General features: G+C 44.8%; 1 protein-coding gene across 1 annotated transcript in view; it reads right to left on the bottom strand.

Moving 5' to 3' along the window:
* The window catches only part of LOC122787378 (complement C1q binding protein), a 213,045-nt gene that overhangs the window by 121,285 nt on the left and 72,450 nt on the right, over positions 1–19,310 (bottom strand). The window contains exon 4 of the mRNA XM_044054043.1: positions 5,876–5,971. Within this exon, the coding sequence (XP_043909978.1) occupies positions 5,876–5,971 (96 nt within the window). The remainder of the gene's footprint in view (positions 1–5,875; positions 5,972–19,310) is intronic.

Genomic DNA, 19,310 nt, shown 5'->3' with positions numbered 1-19,310 from the left:
TTAGAACCATATTTCCCTGGGTGGCTCATTGGAGCACACTTTTCAGCACAGTGGAACCAAAGGAGGCCCAGTCCCTCGAAGCCAAATGCACTTTGTAATGAGCAATGAAGGTGTGAGGTTTTCCCCACGTAGCAGCAGCACAAATACTGTCCACTGATAGCTAGCTCGATAAGCAGATGACGTAGCCATGGCCCTAGTAGAATAACCTTGGACTTTGAATGGTAGTGGTCTGTTAGAACTGTAAATAAAAGGTAATGCAATTTGAAAGCCAGTTAGACGGTGAAACAGACTGGCATGCCTTTTTTGACCTCTGAAAAAAAAACGAAAAATTGATCAGACTTCCTGAAACCTTCGGTCCTATGTAAATAGAAATGAAGTTGTTTATGCACATCTAACTGGTGTAGTTTGTATTCTGTCTTGTTGCCATGATTAGGAAAGAACACTGGCAGTTCAATGGATTGATTTAAGTTATTCTGAGAACACACCTTTGGTAAGAATGATGGGTTGGTACTGAGATACTCTACCCTTATTATCAAATAAGGATGCCTGATTGCTAAAGCTTGCAATTCCGAAACTCTGCTTGCTGAGGTAATAGCAACTAAGAAAATTGTTTTAAAGGACAGAAATTTGAGGTCACAAGATGACTCAAAAAGGGGTAAGGTCAGATATGTTGGCACAAAATTAAAGTCCCATGGTGAAGGAGGTTATTTAAAGGGGGGAGTCTAAATAAGCAGGTACCCTTCAAGAAAGCTTTACATAATGTGTGACATCAGGTTCGAAGGTCCATCACCTATGTGATAATTAGATAATGCAGCTAACTGCACCTTAATAGTAGCTACGGCTGAACCTTGCTGAAAAAGCTCCGATAACTCAACAGAAGTGATGGGAGCAGAAAAGGATAGATTATTTTTACAGTGTGCCCAGACTGAGAACCTTTTTCATTTACTAGAACACAACTTTCTCGTTGTAGCCTTGTGCGCGGATACAAAGATGCGTTTAACTACTGGCGTAAAACTGTGAAGCCTGATTAAGTTAGGAACTGGAGCAGCCATGCTGTCAACATGAGGGTTTGGAGGGAGGGGTGGAACATTCCCAACATACGAGTCAGCTCTGGTACTGGGTCCAGGGTTCCTCCCGAAGATGAGGGCAGAGGAAGGGAAATCAAATCTGATGAGGCCAGTATGGAGCAATGAGAATTATCCTACTTCCCAATAAGTAGGCTTTCTGAATGACTTTGGGTATTAGAGGAAAAGGGAGAAGGCATAAAATAGTCCCGAGGGCCAATCGTGGACAAGGGCATCCCTTGGCGACTCCCCCGGGGGAGGGGGGATTAGGACAAAGTAGCTACTGCATTTGGTATTTGTGAGAGTGGCAAACAGATCGCAGCAAGGCTGACCCCATTTTTGGAATATCCTTTCCGCTCTTTCTTTAGGGACCACTCATGTGGCATCAATATTGCTCTGCTGAGCCTGTTCGCCATCACAATGGACTACCCCGGGATGTGCATTGATATCAGAAAATGTTGGGAATAGATTGCCCATTGCCATACCCGGAGGGCATCTCGGCAAAGGGGGTAAGATTTGGTTCTTCCTTGCTTGTTTATGTACCAAACCACCAACATATTGTCTGACTGAATTGCAACTGTTACTAGTGGAAGAGTCCCGAAGTGCATGCAACGCTAAGAGCACTGCTCGCATCTCTAGAACACGGATGTGCAAATGGGTCTTATGTTCCTGCCATATGCCTTGGACTGTCCTCCCCAGATAATGCCCCCACCCTATCTGGGAGGCGTCCGTGGTCACAGTTGCCAGAGGTTGTTGTGGGGTAAGAGTCTACCTAACATGACTGGAAAGGAGGGACCATCTTAGACTTCTTGCATGACTCCGTAATACTGATCTGGTAAGACATGGGAAGTTTTTGTAAGGACCACTGAAACAAAAGGACCCACTGAAGAATTATCATGTGCATCCTGGCTAAAGTGATTAGTGTTATGGTTGCTGCCATGGTTCCTAGGACTTTTCAGAATGGTTTTCACTGCTACTTTTGTCTTTGGCAGGAGATTGGTAATCTGTTGTCTGATCGCAATAACTCTTTCTGCTGGTAACTTTTCCACCAGAGACTGTATCTATTTCTGCTCCTATAAAAGGTAATATGCTGACATGGCAACAAGGCAGATTTTCCTGAATTTGTTATCCCCAATTAAGAACAGATGTGTAAGGTGGCATCTCTTGACTGTTGCAGTAGATGCTTGGTGGTGGCAGTCAGGAGCCAGTAGTCTAGACACAAACACTTGGAATCCCAGTTGTCTCAAGTGAGCAGCGACTGCTGCCATGCATTTGGTAAACACTCTGGGGGCTGTAGCGAGGCCAAAGGGCAGAGCTCGGAATTGATAAGGACTGGCTCCCAGACAGTAGCGTAGAGGACTTCTTGATGGTCTGTCCATTTTTATATATGTGGTAGTATGCATCTTGGAGGTCTAGAGGACATCCAATTATCTTTCCCTAAAAAGGGAAGAATGGACTGTAGTGTTACCATTCGGAATTTGGACTTCTTTATGAAATAGTTTAGTTTGCCGAGATCCAATATGGGTCTCCAGTCCCCCTGTTCTTTTTGGCATTAAAAATAATCTCAATTAAGTTCCGAATCCTATTTGGTCTGCGGGGACTTCTTGGATGACAGTCTAGCAACTTTTGAATCTCTATAGTTGCTTGTTCCCTTTGACTGGGTGGAATGTCCAGGATTCTTCTGAGTTTTGGGAAGGCAAAAGGGAATGAATAGCCTCTGGATATTATATTTTGTACCCATTTGTCTTTGGTGACATCTCAGCAGACTTTTGGGTGCAAAGATAATTGTCCCCCTCCCCCGACTGCCTCCAGAGTAGGACAGATGGGCCTTCTTTCAGGAGCACTGGAAGGGTCGCCTGCAAAAGGAATCACTGTCACCCTGGTTTTGAAGACCCCCTCTGCCTCGTTAAAGTCTACAGTTATAACCTCCCCCTCTGCCCCTGGGGGAGGATTCACCTCGTGCATTAGGGAAAAAATCCCTGGGATTTTAACCGTATTTTCCCCCCCTTCTGACCCTTCAGATAGGGCCTGGAATGTACAAACGTACTCCCATGGCAGAGAGTTTTTCCTTCTTGCTCGCATCTGGTGAATGTGTCTGACTTTTGGTCCAAAGGATGAGGAACCACTGAAAGGGGCATTGACAAAGGTAGACTTAAAGGGTTCTGTAAAATTACACAAATGCATCCAGGACTGTCCAAGGGAAACTCCTAAACCCATTGCCTTGCTCGCTCCATAAGAAATCAGCCTCATGGAGGAGTTAACTATGGAGTTTAAGGTAGATAGTTGCGAGGTCACTTTCTCCGACACCCCTGCAGCTAGTGAACCTATGAGATATCTCCCAACTCCAGGAGATCTCTTTGAAGCCTAGTGAAGTGCGTAAGATAGTTCAGCGATCTGAAGGGTAAAAAAGTTGCCGATTAAAAAATACACTTCCCATATCTGTCCATCGTTCGAGGCTCCTTGTTCGATGGATGGACAGATGAGGAAGTTTCAGACCGTTGCTTCTTGGTGGCTGCTACACTACCATAGCTTCTACAGGGACGCCTTTAGTTAGAAAGTCTCTCTCTAATGGAGCTATTCTAAATTTACTCTGCCTCCGTGGGACTGGTTCCATTGTATCTGGTGACTCCCATGCCTTCCGACTAACCAATTCCATTAGTCCACTGAAAGGCGGAGACACCCAGGTGGCTGAAGGTTGCGATCCAAAGGCCTTGGGAATACAGACTCCTCACTGGAAGGAGTTGATGGACTTCCAGCCGCCTCTGTTTCAGGATTTCTAAAATATCTGCACAGGTGATATCTTCAGAGGACGACTGTAGGGACCCTTCCGACTCAAGAGGTCAGTGTCAGAGGTGACTGACTCGTCTGGTGAGTCTGCATGCTGCTTCTTGCATGTTTTCTTCCGAACAGCCTCCTCAGAAGGGTATTCTGGGGAAGTCTTGGGAGTGCGCAACTCACCCAATGGGGCTGTCTGAGGCATTGAATCTCCACTGTCTTGAGGATGGAGTGGTGCCGAGACAGATGCCAGTGCTCTGGGGGGAAGACTACCAGTACCATCATGTAGAGCTGCAGGAGAGGACAGCACACTCATCAGCTCGAAAGCATGTCCCCCCAGCTCAGAGGATGCCCCCAGTTCCTAAGAAGTAGGACTCCAAGCATGATGCAGTAGCCGAACTCACCTGTGCCGACGCCGAGAGGTAAACTTGGAATCGAAGACTGAGCCCCCCCCCGGAGAGTTTTGGCCCTAGACATCCTAGATGGCACAGAGGGTGTCTGAGCAGACAACTGTTCTAAAATCTCCTAGAGGGGTCTCAGAACTGAAGATTCTACAGCAATCTGTACCTGGCACTCCACCTCCGAAGATCCAGCTTGGCTCAGAGGTGGAATCTGTGTGGCTGAAAGTCTTAGTCTGCTCCAGAACCGGTTGGGTCGGAGCCAAAAATAATTTAGCCAGCTCCGGCGACTTCACTAATTTACGTACCACCCTATCCACAATCATCCGACAGGGTAGGTGAGCAAGATCTCTAATATGGGAGATCTTAAGGTAGGGGAGACCAGTAATTCAGTGGACCGGCTCTGTAAGGTAACCTCTTCGCTTAGACAGCTGTGGAGTTGAAGGACTACACTTGTCCAATTACAAAAACTCTTGGTTCTGAAAGCTGTGGAGCTGAAGAGATGGGTTTTTCTGAAGTTTTAGGTATTTTTGGTGGTGGCTCAGAATGACCCGATGGAGACTTAGGCTTGGTGGAGGTACTCTGACTTTCTAGAGCTTCAGAGAACGGAGTCCTCAGTAACCCTCTGACAATTTATTCTTTCTCTCCTGCAAAACTAGTGAACTGAAAGAATGGCAAAAGGTACACGGCTCCTGAAGGTGAATGGACCCCCAAGCAGTAGACAAATGCTATGGCCATCAGACATTTTCTGCAAACATTTTTGACACTTTTTAAAGCCAGACTGCTTTGGTTCCTTTTCTCTACTCTCCTTAGACAGAAGGAAGGGACTGCAAAAACGCACTAAAAAAAGAATACTAATTACAAACACACTAAGCGAAACACATGTATTAATCCAAGCCTAAAGAGTACTCTATATAAAAAAAACTCTCAGCACATCTACTTGAAAATAAGGACTCAATTCTGCCCTTTAAGTTGAACCGACCTAGCACTGCTACTAAAAGGAGAAAATATAAGACAGAAGATAAGCTATGCCCTCTAATAAAAAATGGGCACTTTGCTCTCTAAAATGTGCCAAGACTCAATAATGATGCACACACACACACTACAATGGGAGCAGTAAAGCTAAAAGACGGGATAGGGAGAAACAGGCCTGCGACTAAAGTGACTGCCAGCTCGGGCAGTAAACACAATAAACATGCACAACTCTAGAACAGCTATCTATACAAAACCCACTTCTATATAACTTACAAAAAAAAAAAAACAGCTAAGAAAATGCAAGATATGCAAGATATTTACATTTTAAAACTTATCCATGGCCAAGATGAAAGAACCTCCAATCTTGTTAAGCAAGAAACGAGATCTGGGAAAACCACACACTGCATGATGGGATAGGTGTTCAGCCACAAGCCAAATGAAAGACTTCTAGCTATAGTATGCGGCAGAGCCAGAGCAGAGGATTGGCTCCAAACCCCAACCAATAAGAATGAATGTAAGATAGGACAACATGACATCTAATTTTATGATGCGCTAGTGCACACATATGCAAGTCTAATCTTGTTACTACAAGATCCACTATTAAATCTATAAAATCAATGCTAGGACACTGATAAAGGAGGGTTTAAAATGTAAAATACTTACCTCATCATCAGGATAATGGCAGTCAAAGACCAATGTTTGGTTTGGCACCTCCTTAACCACTTCAACAACGAAATTTGGAGTAGAGAGAACTTCAGGCTACAAGGGGGGAGGAAAAAAAAAAAAAAAAAAGTCAGAAAGCATTTTTCTTAGAATCTGTTGTAAAAACTCAAAATTCATGACTAAATGCAGCATCTTCCCTTAATGCCTTGATCTTTATCAACTCCCTTTTCCTCCAGATAGTCACCTTCTGGGGTCCCATATGGGCTTTCATAATCCCTTCTCATTCCTTCAACTCAACAGTTCCACTCAGCTTGATACGCAAGTTATATATCCTCACTATTTGTCCAGCTAACAAATGTATCAAGGCCTTCCTACTAGAGTTGATTTTGTGCAGATGCTGTTTAAGAGTCCAAGGTACTTAAGTGGAATATACCCATTATGCTTATAAAAGGTGCTACACTACCTGTAGGTTTGCCGGGAGAACAACTGTAGTGCACACTGACAATGCTGTTGTCCTACCTGTTCAGAAGCTAATTTGTTAAGATCAGCCAAAGGAAAAAAGCACAAATAGCCTGCTGACTAGCAATGGTTTCTTCAAATTAGTGTACATGCAAGTCATCCTGCCCAACTATATACCAAAACACAAATTCCCATCAATTGCCGCAGTGAAAAAAGTCATGGTAACACCAATTTTTGCCATTCTCTATGGTAAAAGAAATGACCCAAGAGGGGAAAAAATATTATGACCTTTATTAATATTAGCATTAAATTCTTATTACCACTTAGACTTGCACTAAAACAATAAATTATAGCTACCACCAATACCCCACTTGGGTATAGCTAGGGAAAAAAACATGCTTGTATAACAATGCATTACTAATTTCTAAACAAGCAGATTCTACAATGACAAAGTAATGCAGATATAGTCTATAATATAAATAAAACCTTCAGACTTTGAATTACCATTACATCTAAAATGCTTTTAACTGGTATCGGGGGGAACAAATTACTAAAACATAGATCCACAAATCATTTAAAAGTACGCATAAAAGTAAAAATTAAGTCTACTTCAACAGATTTTTTATACTACACACCCTTAATTAAAATGCAGTTTTTTTTGTAACTGGCCACTTTTCTATAAGTCAAGAGACTAAACTTTTCACTCCTGTGCATCATCCCACAGCCTCCTTAGCTAGTGCTTTGCAACCATGCCAGATCTGCCAGTTTTCGCCATGCCTCCTAGACTAGCTCAGATATAGTTGGGGCTGGTTATGAAACCTCAGGGAATTCTTGGCCACCACCAATCATATTATTTTTAACTTTAGGGCTACCCCTGTTACTCCCCCCACCCACTGTCCTTTGTGTTTGCATCAGAGAGATAGGCAAGCAACTGGGGGGGTAAATCTCCCCCACTCAGGGGCAGCACAGCCAGGCTCATCATCTAGACAGCCCCCCCTGTAACATCCCCACAGTCCCAACCAGTAATCTCCATGAGAAGCACCCACATAACCCCCCCCCAGAACAGGCATACCCACCCCTCTCCTGCACCTTCGTCAGTTGCCCAAGCTACTAATCAAACCCTGGTATGCTGGGCCACATAGTCAGGGCTTTATCCCCTTATTCCACCAGAGTGGCTACAACAATTATCAATTTTGCACAAATGCGGTGGTGGTGCTGCGGTAGCGTTGTCACCTCACAGTAAGACGTTGTCCTGTTAGATTCTCGGCTAGAGTGTCCTCTGTGTGGAGACATGCGTGAATGGGCGTACCTTCGTTGAAGGTTGTGCGTCAGGGCCAGCAACTCTGCATGTAAAAATCTGCCAATCATTAGCGGACCGGAGTTCCGCTGTGGCGACACCTAACCGGGAAAAGCCGAAAGAGAACTCTCCACTTTACTGGCTAACTGGAGAAAATGTACAAACATTAGAAATGCTGATCACCGTTTTAACTTTGAATGCCACTAGAATAAAATAAATCCAAAAAAAATACAAGCGTCATGCAAGAAAACATGAAAGCTCAGAATGTGCTCTCGAGCTCCCAATGTTAGCAGAAGACAACTGTGACCCCAAGTAGTACATGCTAAAAATGCTTGCCCTTTCCTTCTGTAGTTAACTGGACCAAAACTGAAACTTACTATTTTGAAATATATAAATACATTATAACATTAAAATCACAAAGTGACATCGGTAGGTGTATCAATGAAGTGCCCAGAATGAGTCGGCACAGAGGCTGTGTGTAGTAGATAAGTTAATGACCCTAGCTCACACCTCAGTTATGGATGCAGGTTCCAAAGCAGAGGATGGAGTGTAGCCAAACAGGTAATCAGCAATATAATGGACTGTATTCAGATTTGAAGTGATTACGGCTATTAGAAAGGACAGTTGTAATTACGGCTATTAGAAAGGACAGTTGTAATTAAGTATAGATACAGTCTGCCTAGAGTACTTGCATGCAATGCAGCAAGGTAGACTGTCTCTATACTTACTTCCATAAGATGGACTCTTCATGCAGTACTAGGGTGTGCTGTTGAGTACAGCAGCACTAGACATCTCTGCTGGCAGGTGCCAAACCTACACTGTACTCTATGCTGCTAGGACAGCAAGAGCTTCAGGACTTTAACAGTGCAATGTTCTAATGAAGTGAATTGTTAGCCTGTAAATACATCTGCAAGGTAAGAGGAAAAAGTAAATAAAAGAATGGTGCTTGAGATCTTACCATTATATCTTTACCTTTAAATGTAAAACTAAAAGCAGTTACTGTCTGAAGAGGTAAAAAAGAAGTTATGTCTTACCATAACTTTCCATCAGAGTTGTTGATCTTCCTGATGGGTTCGGTTCTGAGCCCTCGGAACCAAGTTGGCCTTATACCAAGCTTGCGTGCACCAAACTCCTCTCGAGCCAAGTTGCTACCCACAATGCCCTTTGCTCAGTTACTTCAGATAGAGTTTGCATGCAACATATAGAAGAAGAAACAAGTCAGAGGCCATCTCTGCGCAGAAACCCTAATACACCACAAAGACCCAGAAGATCAGACAGGAACCTTAGGAGGGGGATGGTGGGAGGGTGTGATGACTGGAAGAAGATAAACAACTCTGATGGAATGTTATGGTAAGACATAACTTAATCTGAAGTTATTAATCATCTTCCTATTCATCACTGATGGGACCATGTCTCCAGCTACTTTGAGAACCTGGGTGGCCCTTATGGAAGAACATTCCTGAGAACCATTGACCCAAATGCCGCTCTTTCCCTGGAGATCAGATCCAATTTGTAATGCTTGATAAAAAAGTGTGGGACTTTGCCCAAACAGCAGCTGCACAAATGTCATCTATGGAGGTCCTAGAGTGGAAGGCAACAGATGCTTCAATAGCCCTAGTTGAGTGAGCTTTGATTTGGCCAGGCTTAGATCCCTCCATAAGTGAATATGTGAAGGCAATGCAATCCCTGAGCCATTTTGGCAAAGTTACTTTCGATACTGCGCCTCACATTCTAGGACCCGCAAATGAAATGAAAAGCTGGTCTGACTTGCGAAAGGATTTAGTCCTGTCCAGACAGAAACGTAATTGTCTATGAACATCCAAGAAATGTAGGCAGTATTCTCCCTTGTTAGAGTAATTTGGGAAGAACACAGGGAGCTCAACGGACTGGTTAATCGAAAAATCAGAAACCACTTTGGGGAGAAAGGATGGGGTTAGTACAAAGTGATACTCTGTCCTTATGAAAGATCAGATAAGGGCTCTATACATAATGCTTGTAATTCAGAAATTCTTCTGGCTGAAGATATAGCCACCAGAAATAGGGATTTCCAGAATTTTAGATCACATGTTGCAGCCGGCTCAAAAGGGGGCAGAGAGACAGCAGAACCCAGGACAGATTCCAAGCCTCCACCGGCTGTCTGATGGGAGGACTGCTGTGGAAAATACCCTTAAGGAAGGTCTTGCAAAGGCGAGAGGAAATAAATGGCACCATCTGACCTGTTATGGAAGTTGAAAACGGCCGCTAGAGGGACTTCAATGGTAGAAGCTGAGGCCCCATTGTCGAAAAGTTCAGCCAGATAATGAAGAATAGTGGCTATGGGGACTAAGAACAGGTCTATTTTCTGATTACGTGACCAAATAGAGAATCTTTTCCATTTGTCCCTATAAAGTTTCCTGGTGGATGGTTTATGAGAAGCCAAGATATCACATATGGGTGGAGAGGGTTTCCTGCCTGGCAACTAACGGAAGTGAGAAACCAAGATGTCAGCTTGAGAGTGGACAGAGTCAGCCCTTGTGGGTGAGATATGAGGTCCTGACAAGCGTCTAGGATCCAAGGAGGTTGTAGAAGAGGTAGAAGGAAGGGAAACCACACTAGGCCAGAACGGGGCAATGAGGATGACTGTTTCTCAACCAAATAACTTTCCTTAGAACAACGGGGATCAGAGTAATTGGAGGATATGCATAAAGGAGACCCGTGGGCCAATCGTGAGTCAAAGTGTCTCTCGAGGACTCCCAGAGAGGGGGAGAGGGCAAAGTAGCTGCTGCATTTTGTGTTACAGGAACAGGCGAAAAGGTTGCAGCATGGCTGGGCCCAATCGATGAAAATTTCAACCACACACTGGTTGAGGGGCCACTCATGAGGATGAAGAATGCATCTGCTGAGCTTGTCCGCAATCGCATTGGAGCTCCCCGGGATATGTGTTGCGATCAGAAAACAGTTGAAAGCCATCAGCCACTGCCAGATTCTCATGGCTTCGCGACATAGGGGGCAAGATTTGGTCCCTCCCTGTTTATGTACCAGACCACGGACATGTTGTCCAACTGGACAGCAATTGTTCCGGACAGATTGAGTGGATGAAAAGATTGCAATGCCAATAGTACCGCTCAACTCCAGGACATTGATATGCAAACTGACCTCTACATCGGAGCACATGCCTTGGACTGACTTTCCCTGGAAGTGGCCCCCCCACCCCATCAGGGAAGTATCTGTGGTCACCATGCCGCTGGGCTGTGGAACCTGGAAGGGGCAACACCAAAGATTTTCGTCTATACTCATCCACTAGAGGAGATCTTGTTTGCAAATGTTGGTGATGAGAATCTGTGAGCTCGGGGGGGTGAAGACTGGGTACCCACTGTAGTACTCATGTGCAGTCTGGCTAAGGAAACTATGGGGATAGCTGCAGCCATAGATCCCAAGGCTTGGAGGACTTCCCCTGCAGACATCTTTCTTAGACTTGAAAACTTGTGCCCTTAGTCTCTGAAGCCTGTGGAGATGAAGTGAGATCAGGCTCGACTGGGTGTTGAATATTGCCCCTATGAATTCCAGTTGTTGAGATGGCTGAAGGTTTGATTTCTTGTACGGTGATGCCTAGCGACTCCGCTAGAGCCAGTGTGTAGCAGAGGGCCCTGACCAGAAGATGCTTGGTGGGGGCAGACAGCAGCTAATTGTCTAGGTATGGAAACACCTGGAATCCCAGTCTCAGATGAGACGTTACCACTGCAAGGCATTTCGTGAACACACTGGGGGCCGTCGAGACCGAAAGGCAGGGCTATGAATTGGTAGTGACTGGCTCCCAACTGGAAGGGAAGGAGGGGCTCCTGGAGCGCTTGTCCATCTTGATATGGTAATATGCATCCCGGAGATCTGAGCACATCCATACACCCTCCCGCAGAAAGGGAAGGATGGTTTGAATCGTGACCATGTGGAATTTGGTCTGAACTACCAATTTGTTTAGTTGACAGAGATCCAGAATGGGCCTCCAATCCCCAGTTTTCTTTGGCACCAAAAAAATCTTGAGTAGAACCCTGATCCGCACTGATCTGGGGGACCTGTTGGATGGCTCGTTTTTGACAGTTTTCGAATTTTGGAAGCTGCCTCCTCCCTTTGACTGGATGGAACATCGGGAAGGGATTTCAGAGGTCTTGGATAAGTTATTAGGGGAATGTGGTAGCCTCTGGTAAAGATTCTCTACACCCACTGATCGTTCATAATGGAGAGCCAGGCAGTTTGGTGCAAAGAAAAATGCGCCCAGACTGCTTCCAGAAGAAAGCAATCGGGCAGCACCTCAGGAGCGCTGATACGGTCTACCAGAAAAGGAATCTCTGGAGCCCTGGTTCTGGGCACCCCCTCTGCCCCAAAAGGGACTTCTTCCATTATTGGAACCCCCTCAGTCTTTGGAGGAGTCCTTACCACGTGCATCTCGGAAAGGACCTTGAGACTTCTTGTGCCACATCTTCCCGCTTCTCCGATTCCTGGGAGAAGGAACACTGAGGTTGGGAAAAATGTAGGCCAAAGGCAGACAAGGTCTTCCTGTCTTGCTTGCACCTGGCTAATGTACCCTTGACACCGAACAGAGCAGATGGCTCGATAGGGGCATTTAGAAAGGAAGACCTGGCGTCCGCGAGGTTGCAAATGCACATCCAGGTGTCTAGCTGCTCCCTCGGTTGCATGCAACAGCAACCTCATGGATGAACTGGATATTGATTCTAGGGTGGCAAGTTGGGAAGCAACTTTATCTCATCCTCCATCTGATACTTGGCCCGCGAGGGTTCCGGAGAGTTCAGAGACTAGATCCCTTCGTGAAGCCTCGTAAAATGTGCCAGAAAGTTCAAAGACCTAACTGCAAAGGTCACCGACGCAAAGACTCACCTGCCCAACAGAGTCCCGGGCAGTACACAGGTTAGGGAACAGCAGGACTCTTCTGCAAGGTCCTTTTTTGTGGCTGCTGCCGCCACCACCACAGCGCCCACTGGCAAACCTCTAGACTAATGGGGTTGATCTTCTGGAGGGGAGAGTACCTTATCTGATCTCCTGGGGATGGCCTCAATGGAGTCAGGGTTCTTCCATGCTTATTGCACCAACTCATCGGCAGGGAGTGGGGGGTCGATTCACCAAAGTAGAGGGCCGAGAGCGAAAGGCCTGCAGGAATACGGATTCCTCTGAGGAAGGGTTGGAGGACTTCGTCACCCCTCTTTCAAGATTTCCATGTCTCCAAAGGAGACAGGGGTGACTGTGTGGACCCTTCCCCATCATTGTAGCCCGTACCTTTTGTGAGGGACTCCTCTGGGGAGTCCATGTGTTCCCTCTTACACACCCGTTTCCGAGGGGATTCTTTGGTTGGAGCATCCGAAGACTCAAAGGGAAATACCCTGGACAGGGGTTTCCTGGGCCTTGTGCTCTCGGTGTCCTGGGGGTGGTGGCCTTTGACAGCTGCGGCTCAGAAGGAACTGAGGGAATAACCAACGGAAAAGGATTGCAAGCACCCACCCCCTCCATCTCCCGAAAAGCGGGCCTGCTTGAAGAGGAGTAGGAGCCTGGAACCGAAGACAAAATCGGAACTGGGGTCACACCCTGCGCCAGGCGATCCGCCCCTGGAGATGGAGCCTCAAGCAGACTGAGCAGTAGTCACCCTCTAATCCGAAGTCGGTACCGACAAGACTGTTGGAACCAGAGGTCTCCCCCCCCCCCAAGCATGAGATTGAGGAAGGGTGGGTTCCGGAACCAACACCCAAAGGGGTCTCAGGCCTCAGACAGTGTCGTTGTCGATGCCGAGAGTCCTCTAGTAAAAGTTGCATAAATGAGCCTTGGAACAGAGGGATCCAACAGATGAGAGTAAGTAGGAGTAGCTGGAGAAATAGACCGAAAAACTGGAGTGGGATAGGATCTAGGCACATTTGAAATTCCCCTGGCGGTTAGCTGGTCAAGAAGGCGCATCACATCCAATTTGGAAAGGCTCCTGGTGGCTCTCACAGATGCCCCTGTGGGGGAACCAAGCCGGTCCAAAAAGGGGCTGCAGGCTTGTCTGGCAAATGGGTCCACAGTAGACTAGTATTGGGTCCATGGTGCATCACAAAACTGCACCGATGATTCCAATTTCAAAACTGGCAATAGGTTGGAGCCGTGAACGGAATCGGAGCAGAGGTTACAATAGGAGTGGATGACAAAAAAGGTTCTGAGGTAGTTGTCAGAACAGATATTGGGGCAGAAATGGACGAAGTCTGTGCCGAGACAAGCAGATAAGCTAGTCGGAACCAAGGCAGTACACTGTGCCGTAGTAGTTTGTGCCAGGGTAGGTGCCAACAAGGCAACCTCGGTAAGCTTTGCTGGAGCAGAGCTCAGAGCAGATGTAGTCGGCACCAAAGAGGCAGAACGGTGCACTGAGGACTTATGGGCCTTGTGTTTGTGATTTTTACTTCTGTCAACAGCCGAAGAGGGGTTAGAGCGAGGACATTTCTCGTCAAAGAGGGGGGGGGGAGATGAGACCTCCATCACAGAAATAGCCTCCAAAAAAGGCAAAGCAAGTAGGTCCTTCAAAATCAGTGTTACGACTTTCTTCAGCCTTCGCTGACTGAAGCTAGCACAAATATCACATGGGGGTTTCGCTGACAAATGTGGAACCCCCAAACAGTATACACACTCTTCATGGAGGTCAGTATTCAGTAGTTTGCCACTGCAAGAAGGGCAGTGTTTAAACCCCAAAGTTCCCTTTTTACACACACAGACACAGAGACACACACACAGACAGACACACACACACAGACAGACACACACACAGACAGACAGACACACACACAGACAGACAGACACACACACAGACAGACAGACACACACACAGACAGACAGACACACACACAGACAGACAGACACACACAGACAGACAGACACACACAGACAGACAGACACACACAGACAGACAGACACACACAGACAGACAGACACACACAGACACACACACACAGACACACACACACAGACACACACACAGACACACACACAGACACACACACAGACACAGACACACACACACACACACACACACACACACACACACACACACACACACACAGACACACACACACACACACACACACAGACACACACACACAGACACACACACACACACACACAGACACACAGACAGACACACACACACAGACACACACACAGACACACACACAGACACACACACACAGACACACACACACAGACACACACACACAGACACACACACAGACACACACAGACACACACAGACACACACAGACACACACACAGACACACACAGACACACACACACACACACACAGACACACACACACACACACACACAGACACACACACACAGACACACACACACACAGACACACACACACACAGACACACACAGACACACACACAAAGGTAAGGGGATTTCCAGCATCCCGTTTGATAACCGGTAGGTGCACTGGTCTTACAAGCATTTTCACCCGCAGCTCATGCAGCAGCAGAGACGGACAAGACAACAGAAGAGTAGAGCTTGCAAGCAGGGGTACAGAAAACTGGTGGTGGGGGAAGACACGGACTGGAATTTACTGTAGAAGCCTGGCAAAGGTACCAAGACACTGGCAGCAAATGACTAGCAGGAAAGGTAACAGAGTGGGATGAAGCTAAGAAAACATTTGGCTTGGAAGCAAGAGAGCCTTCCCTACCAGGGCTTGATCTCTGAGAAAGGGATAGGGAATTTTTAGTAGGACATATAAAATATTGCCCAACAACTACAAGAATCAGAGTAGATTAGAAAAGATCAGTCTCTCTTCCCGATTTACAAGAAAACAGACACACGCATGGCTCTCAAGTATGCGACCAAATCCAGAAGGTTCAGGATCTTTGCTTGGAAGTACTTGCATGGGTATTTTTATAATCCAAGACTACTTCAAAAGAAAAATTTTCCTCAAATAGATAGCAAATGCTGGAGGCGAGATGAAAGAGGTAATGGTACCTGGGAACATATGTTCTGGTGTGCAATGCATTGGCAGATTTAAAAAATTCCCTACAGAGTACTCAGAAATAGAACTGTAAGAGGGATCTGTAGGAAAAAGGAAAGAGCAAATTATATAGAAGTAAATAGAAATTGTGGGAACAATATGTGCATAATAATGGTTCAGGAGGAGAAGTGAGGTTTAAGGGAAGGCAGAATTTCAGCTTTTGTCTTTGTAATGCTGGACTGACAGATAGAAGGCCAGCAAAATTTACTAAAATCCCTCCACTGACTACACAGATGCTCTAGAGAGACATTCATGCAGACTGGTCCAGAATGCTTTCAATTAACCATTTTTCATGTTTCTATGGAGAGTGACTCTCACTGCAAGCCACATTTAGCAAAGGCTCTTCATCAACTAAAAAATAAACAGGAAGGAATAAGGCATTAAAACTGCATGCCTGTGGACATGCAAACAGTAAATTTAAAATCTCAAAGAGAAGAGAGCAATCAAAAACCCAAAGTGAGCAACTATGAAAAACTGAACAGCCTTGCTCGACACAGGAAAACAGCTGGCCTTTTACAGCTCCCTTGGAAAGGATAAACCAACCAAACTCCTATTATGAAGTGGACTGTATGGGAAAGTAGCTGGCCTACAGCAGCAATGTGCAATAGAACTCTGCTGGTTTCCCCTGTGCTACTTTCAAACAAACATTACCAAAAACAATCTGAAGTAGGCAGACACTATATGGAGAGAGTCCAGAGTAATCATCGAAGAGCATACTCTTATAAGAGCATGTTTTACAATGGAGTCTGCACTAGACAGACATTTCTAAAGTTTGTAATGCAATTTTAATTGGGCAATTACCTTCAAGCTATAATATTAGTATACAGATTAAAGGCAAGCAAGGGATCAACAATGAAAAACAGGTCACTGTAGTACTAATCGACATCTGATGAGTTCTAAACATTACAGGAGACTTATTTAATCTTTAGTGTTCTTATTTCATCTCTACTTTGACATAGCAAACATTCAGGACCCTCTGCAAAATCATTTTGGGATGTCCAAGTTAAATGGACAGGTCACATTAGCAAATAGTGGCATTTTAGCACCCACATCCTAACAGAAATCAAAAAGTGGGAACATACAGCATAAAAGTAAACCCTGCAGGGCTCCAGAATTGAAGTGCTTAATATTGTGAAGTGCGAAATCGGAGACTGCAAGGATATGCAGAGAACTGTCAAAACAGTACACACACACACACAGCCAGCTAGATTAGAAAGCCCTTAAAAAATGAATACATAACCTGTAAGAAAACAAAGTCCATATCAATTCAATAACTATTCTTTTCTGATAAGTATCAAATGATCCCTTTCTTAAATCCATTCTAAAGATGGCCAAAACCACCATATTTACAGACCGCCTGAAGACAATTTTTCAAAGTTATGGCAGGTTAATACTATGTGGGCAAGGAGGGTGGACAAAATAACCAAAAGATTTTTTTTATATCCAACTTTTTATCAATGGAAAGAGATAAGGCAAAAGTAAAGATATCCCAAAGGAAAGACAAGAGGCATAAGCTAAGAAATCACCTTAACAGCAAAGACAGGACCAACTTAAAATGTGGATGTAGTTCAAAAAGGAAAACATTTGAAGTGGAATAGTATTTTTTCCAACTAAAGGCCAATAGCTATTCTTTCCCCACTACCTAAGCTCCTAGAGAAATGCATACACTCACAAGTTATGCAATTCCTAGATACCAACAAGCTTCTCTCATCCACCCAACATGGTTTCCACCCTCACCATAGTACAACTTCTGCTTCTCTCATTCACCAACCTGGTTAAATCAACATAGAAACAACTATGTACATGCTACCTTCTTAGACATCAAAAGCTTTCGATACTGTCTCACACCCTAAACTACTGGACATCCTTCATTCTCTATCCTTTGCTTCCTCTACCATCTCCTGGCTCAATAGCTACCTTTCAAATATACAACAATCTATACAATGTAATAAACTATCCCCTCCTCAATTCTATAGGAGTACCTCAAGGCTCTATACCAAGCCCACTACTTTTCACGATTTTTACAAAGAACCTGTATACCTCCTCTAAGCAAGCCTCACTACTTCAGTACACAGATGATTCCATTCATCTGTGCAGCCCCATCTGTCAATACCCTACAACTAGCCCAGGAATCTTTCTCTGCTATTGAAACTTGGATCACAGACATCCAACTTACACTTAATCCAAACCAAACCTCTGCTGTTCACACCTAATAAAACTAAATCCTCCCCCTCCAATTTATCTCATCTAGGAATGGCACTATCATCTCTCTATCAACCGCACAAACTTCCTAGGAGTTACTAAACAACCTAGCATTTGATCTTCACATAGCACAAACTATTCAAAAAGTTCATAAGAAAATGGGAACCCTATATAGGCACAAAAACTAACAGAAAAAGCAAGCATCACTCTAGCTCAAACTCGCCTCCTATCGACACTTACTTATGCAGCACCTATCCCAACCCACACCAAAAAAAAAACAGATCTGGATAAGTTAGAAGCATGTTACAACAAAATAGCTAAACTAGCAAACAATTCCCCCTTCAGAACTCCACACTGCCAAGTATTAAAAGAAATTCAATGGCTTGAATTTCCTGACTTACTATCTTGCCAACAACACACCTAAGTCTATCAGAAATCACCCAAACAAAACTTCAGCCCTCAGTCATCTAATAACCTCCCATTCTTCCAGTCGCCCACTACGCTCTTCCAATAAACCCCTCCTCGGTGTTACTACTGCAAACAATGCAAGAAAAGCCCTTTGTTCCATTTTTTGGCTATGATGTGGGAATTATCTCCACACCAATATAACCCCCACAACAAATACAAACTTTAAGAAATCACTCAAATATCATCTCTGGACAAAGTGGATTGGCCCATGTATCACATGACAATCCCTATACCTTTTATCAATCTACTCCAGTCTAAAATTACACTACAACTATGCACACTGAAATACTGACTCATCACATATTGTTCTTTCTGCTCCCTTCTATACATAACTACTAAAACTGTAAGCAGTACTTAATACCTTTGTAAAAACTATCTCAAAACAACTTTTAGCCTGCAAAACCTGGTAACTATAGTGAACCAAACTCTGAAAACATCTGTCAACCCTTTCACTGAACCCTTGTAAAAAGGTTCATAGATAGGTACTAGGCTATCGGCTCTTGGGCCCATACAAGCCTAGCCAAAAAAAAAATGTACCCTGGATTTCGCCACCCAAGAAATTTATTTTCCTGTGCCCCTGTCGAGCAGAGCCACAGAAGTGATCCCCGGGGTGAATTTCCCATTTCCCATTCAATCATCAAGATTTTTCTTTAAGAGTGCTAATGAGGAGCTTTGTTTGACATGGATTGGTAGCCTGTTCCAGAGTATGGGAAGAATCTGGGACAGGAATCTATCACTCCAGCATGCTCTGTTTATTGTGGTAACAAGGTTAAGGTCCCTACAGCATGTAGCTCGGAGGGATTGGGATTTCTTTAAGTGGAGCATGTCCAACAGCTCTGGGTTTGACATAGCGTTAGGCAGAGATCGCCCCTGAGTAGGCGATATGCTATGGAGTAAAGCTGTAATTTTTTGAGACTGTCTGCATAGGGCATCTGTTTGAGGCCGGTAATCCTCGGAGGTATTTCTGTGGTCTTTCCAGTTGTTG

Source organism: Protopterus annectens, chromosome 13.part0 (genome assembly GCF_019279795.1).
Source record: "Protopterus annectens isolate FY-2018-M chromosome 13.part0, PAN1.0, whole genome shotgun sequence".
NCBI classification, from domain to species: Eukaryota; Metazoa; Chordata; order Ceratodontiformes; family Protopteridae; genus Protopterus; species Protopterus annectens.
The sequence above is the reverse complement of the archived record's forward strand: the minus strand, read 5'-3'. Positions and strand labels throughout refer to the sequence as shown.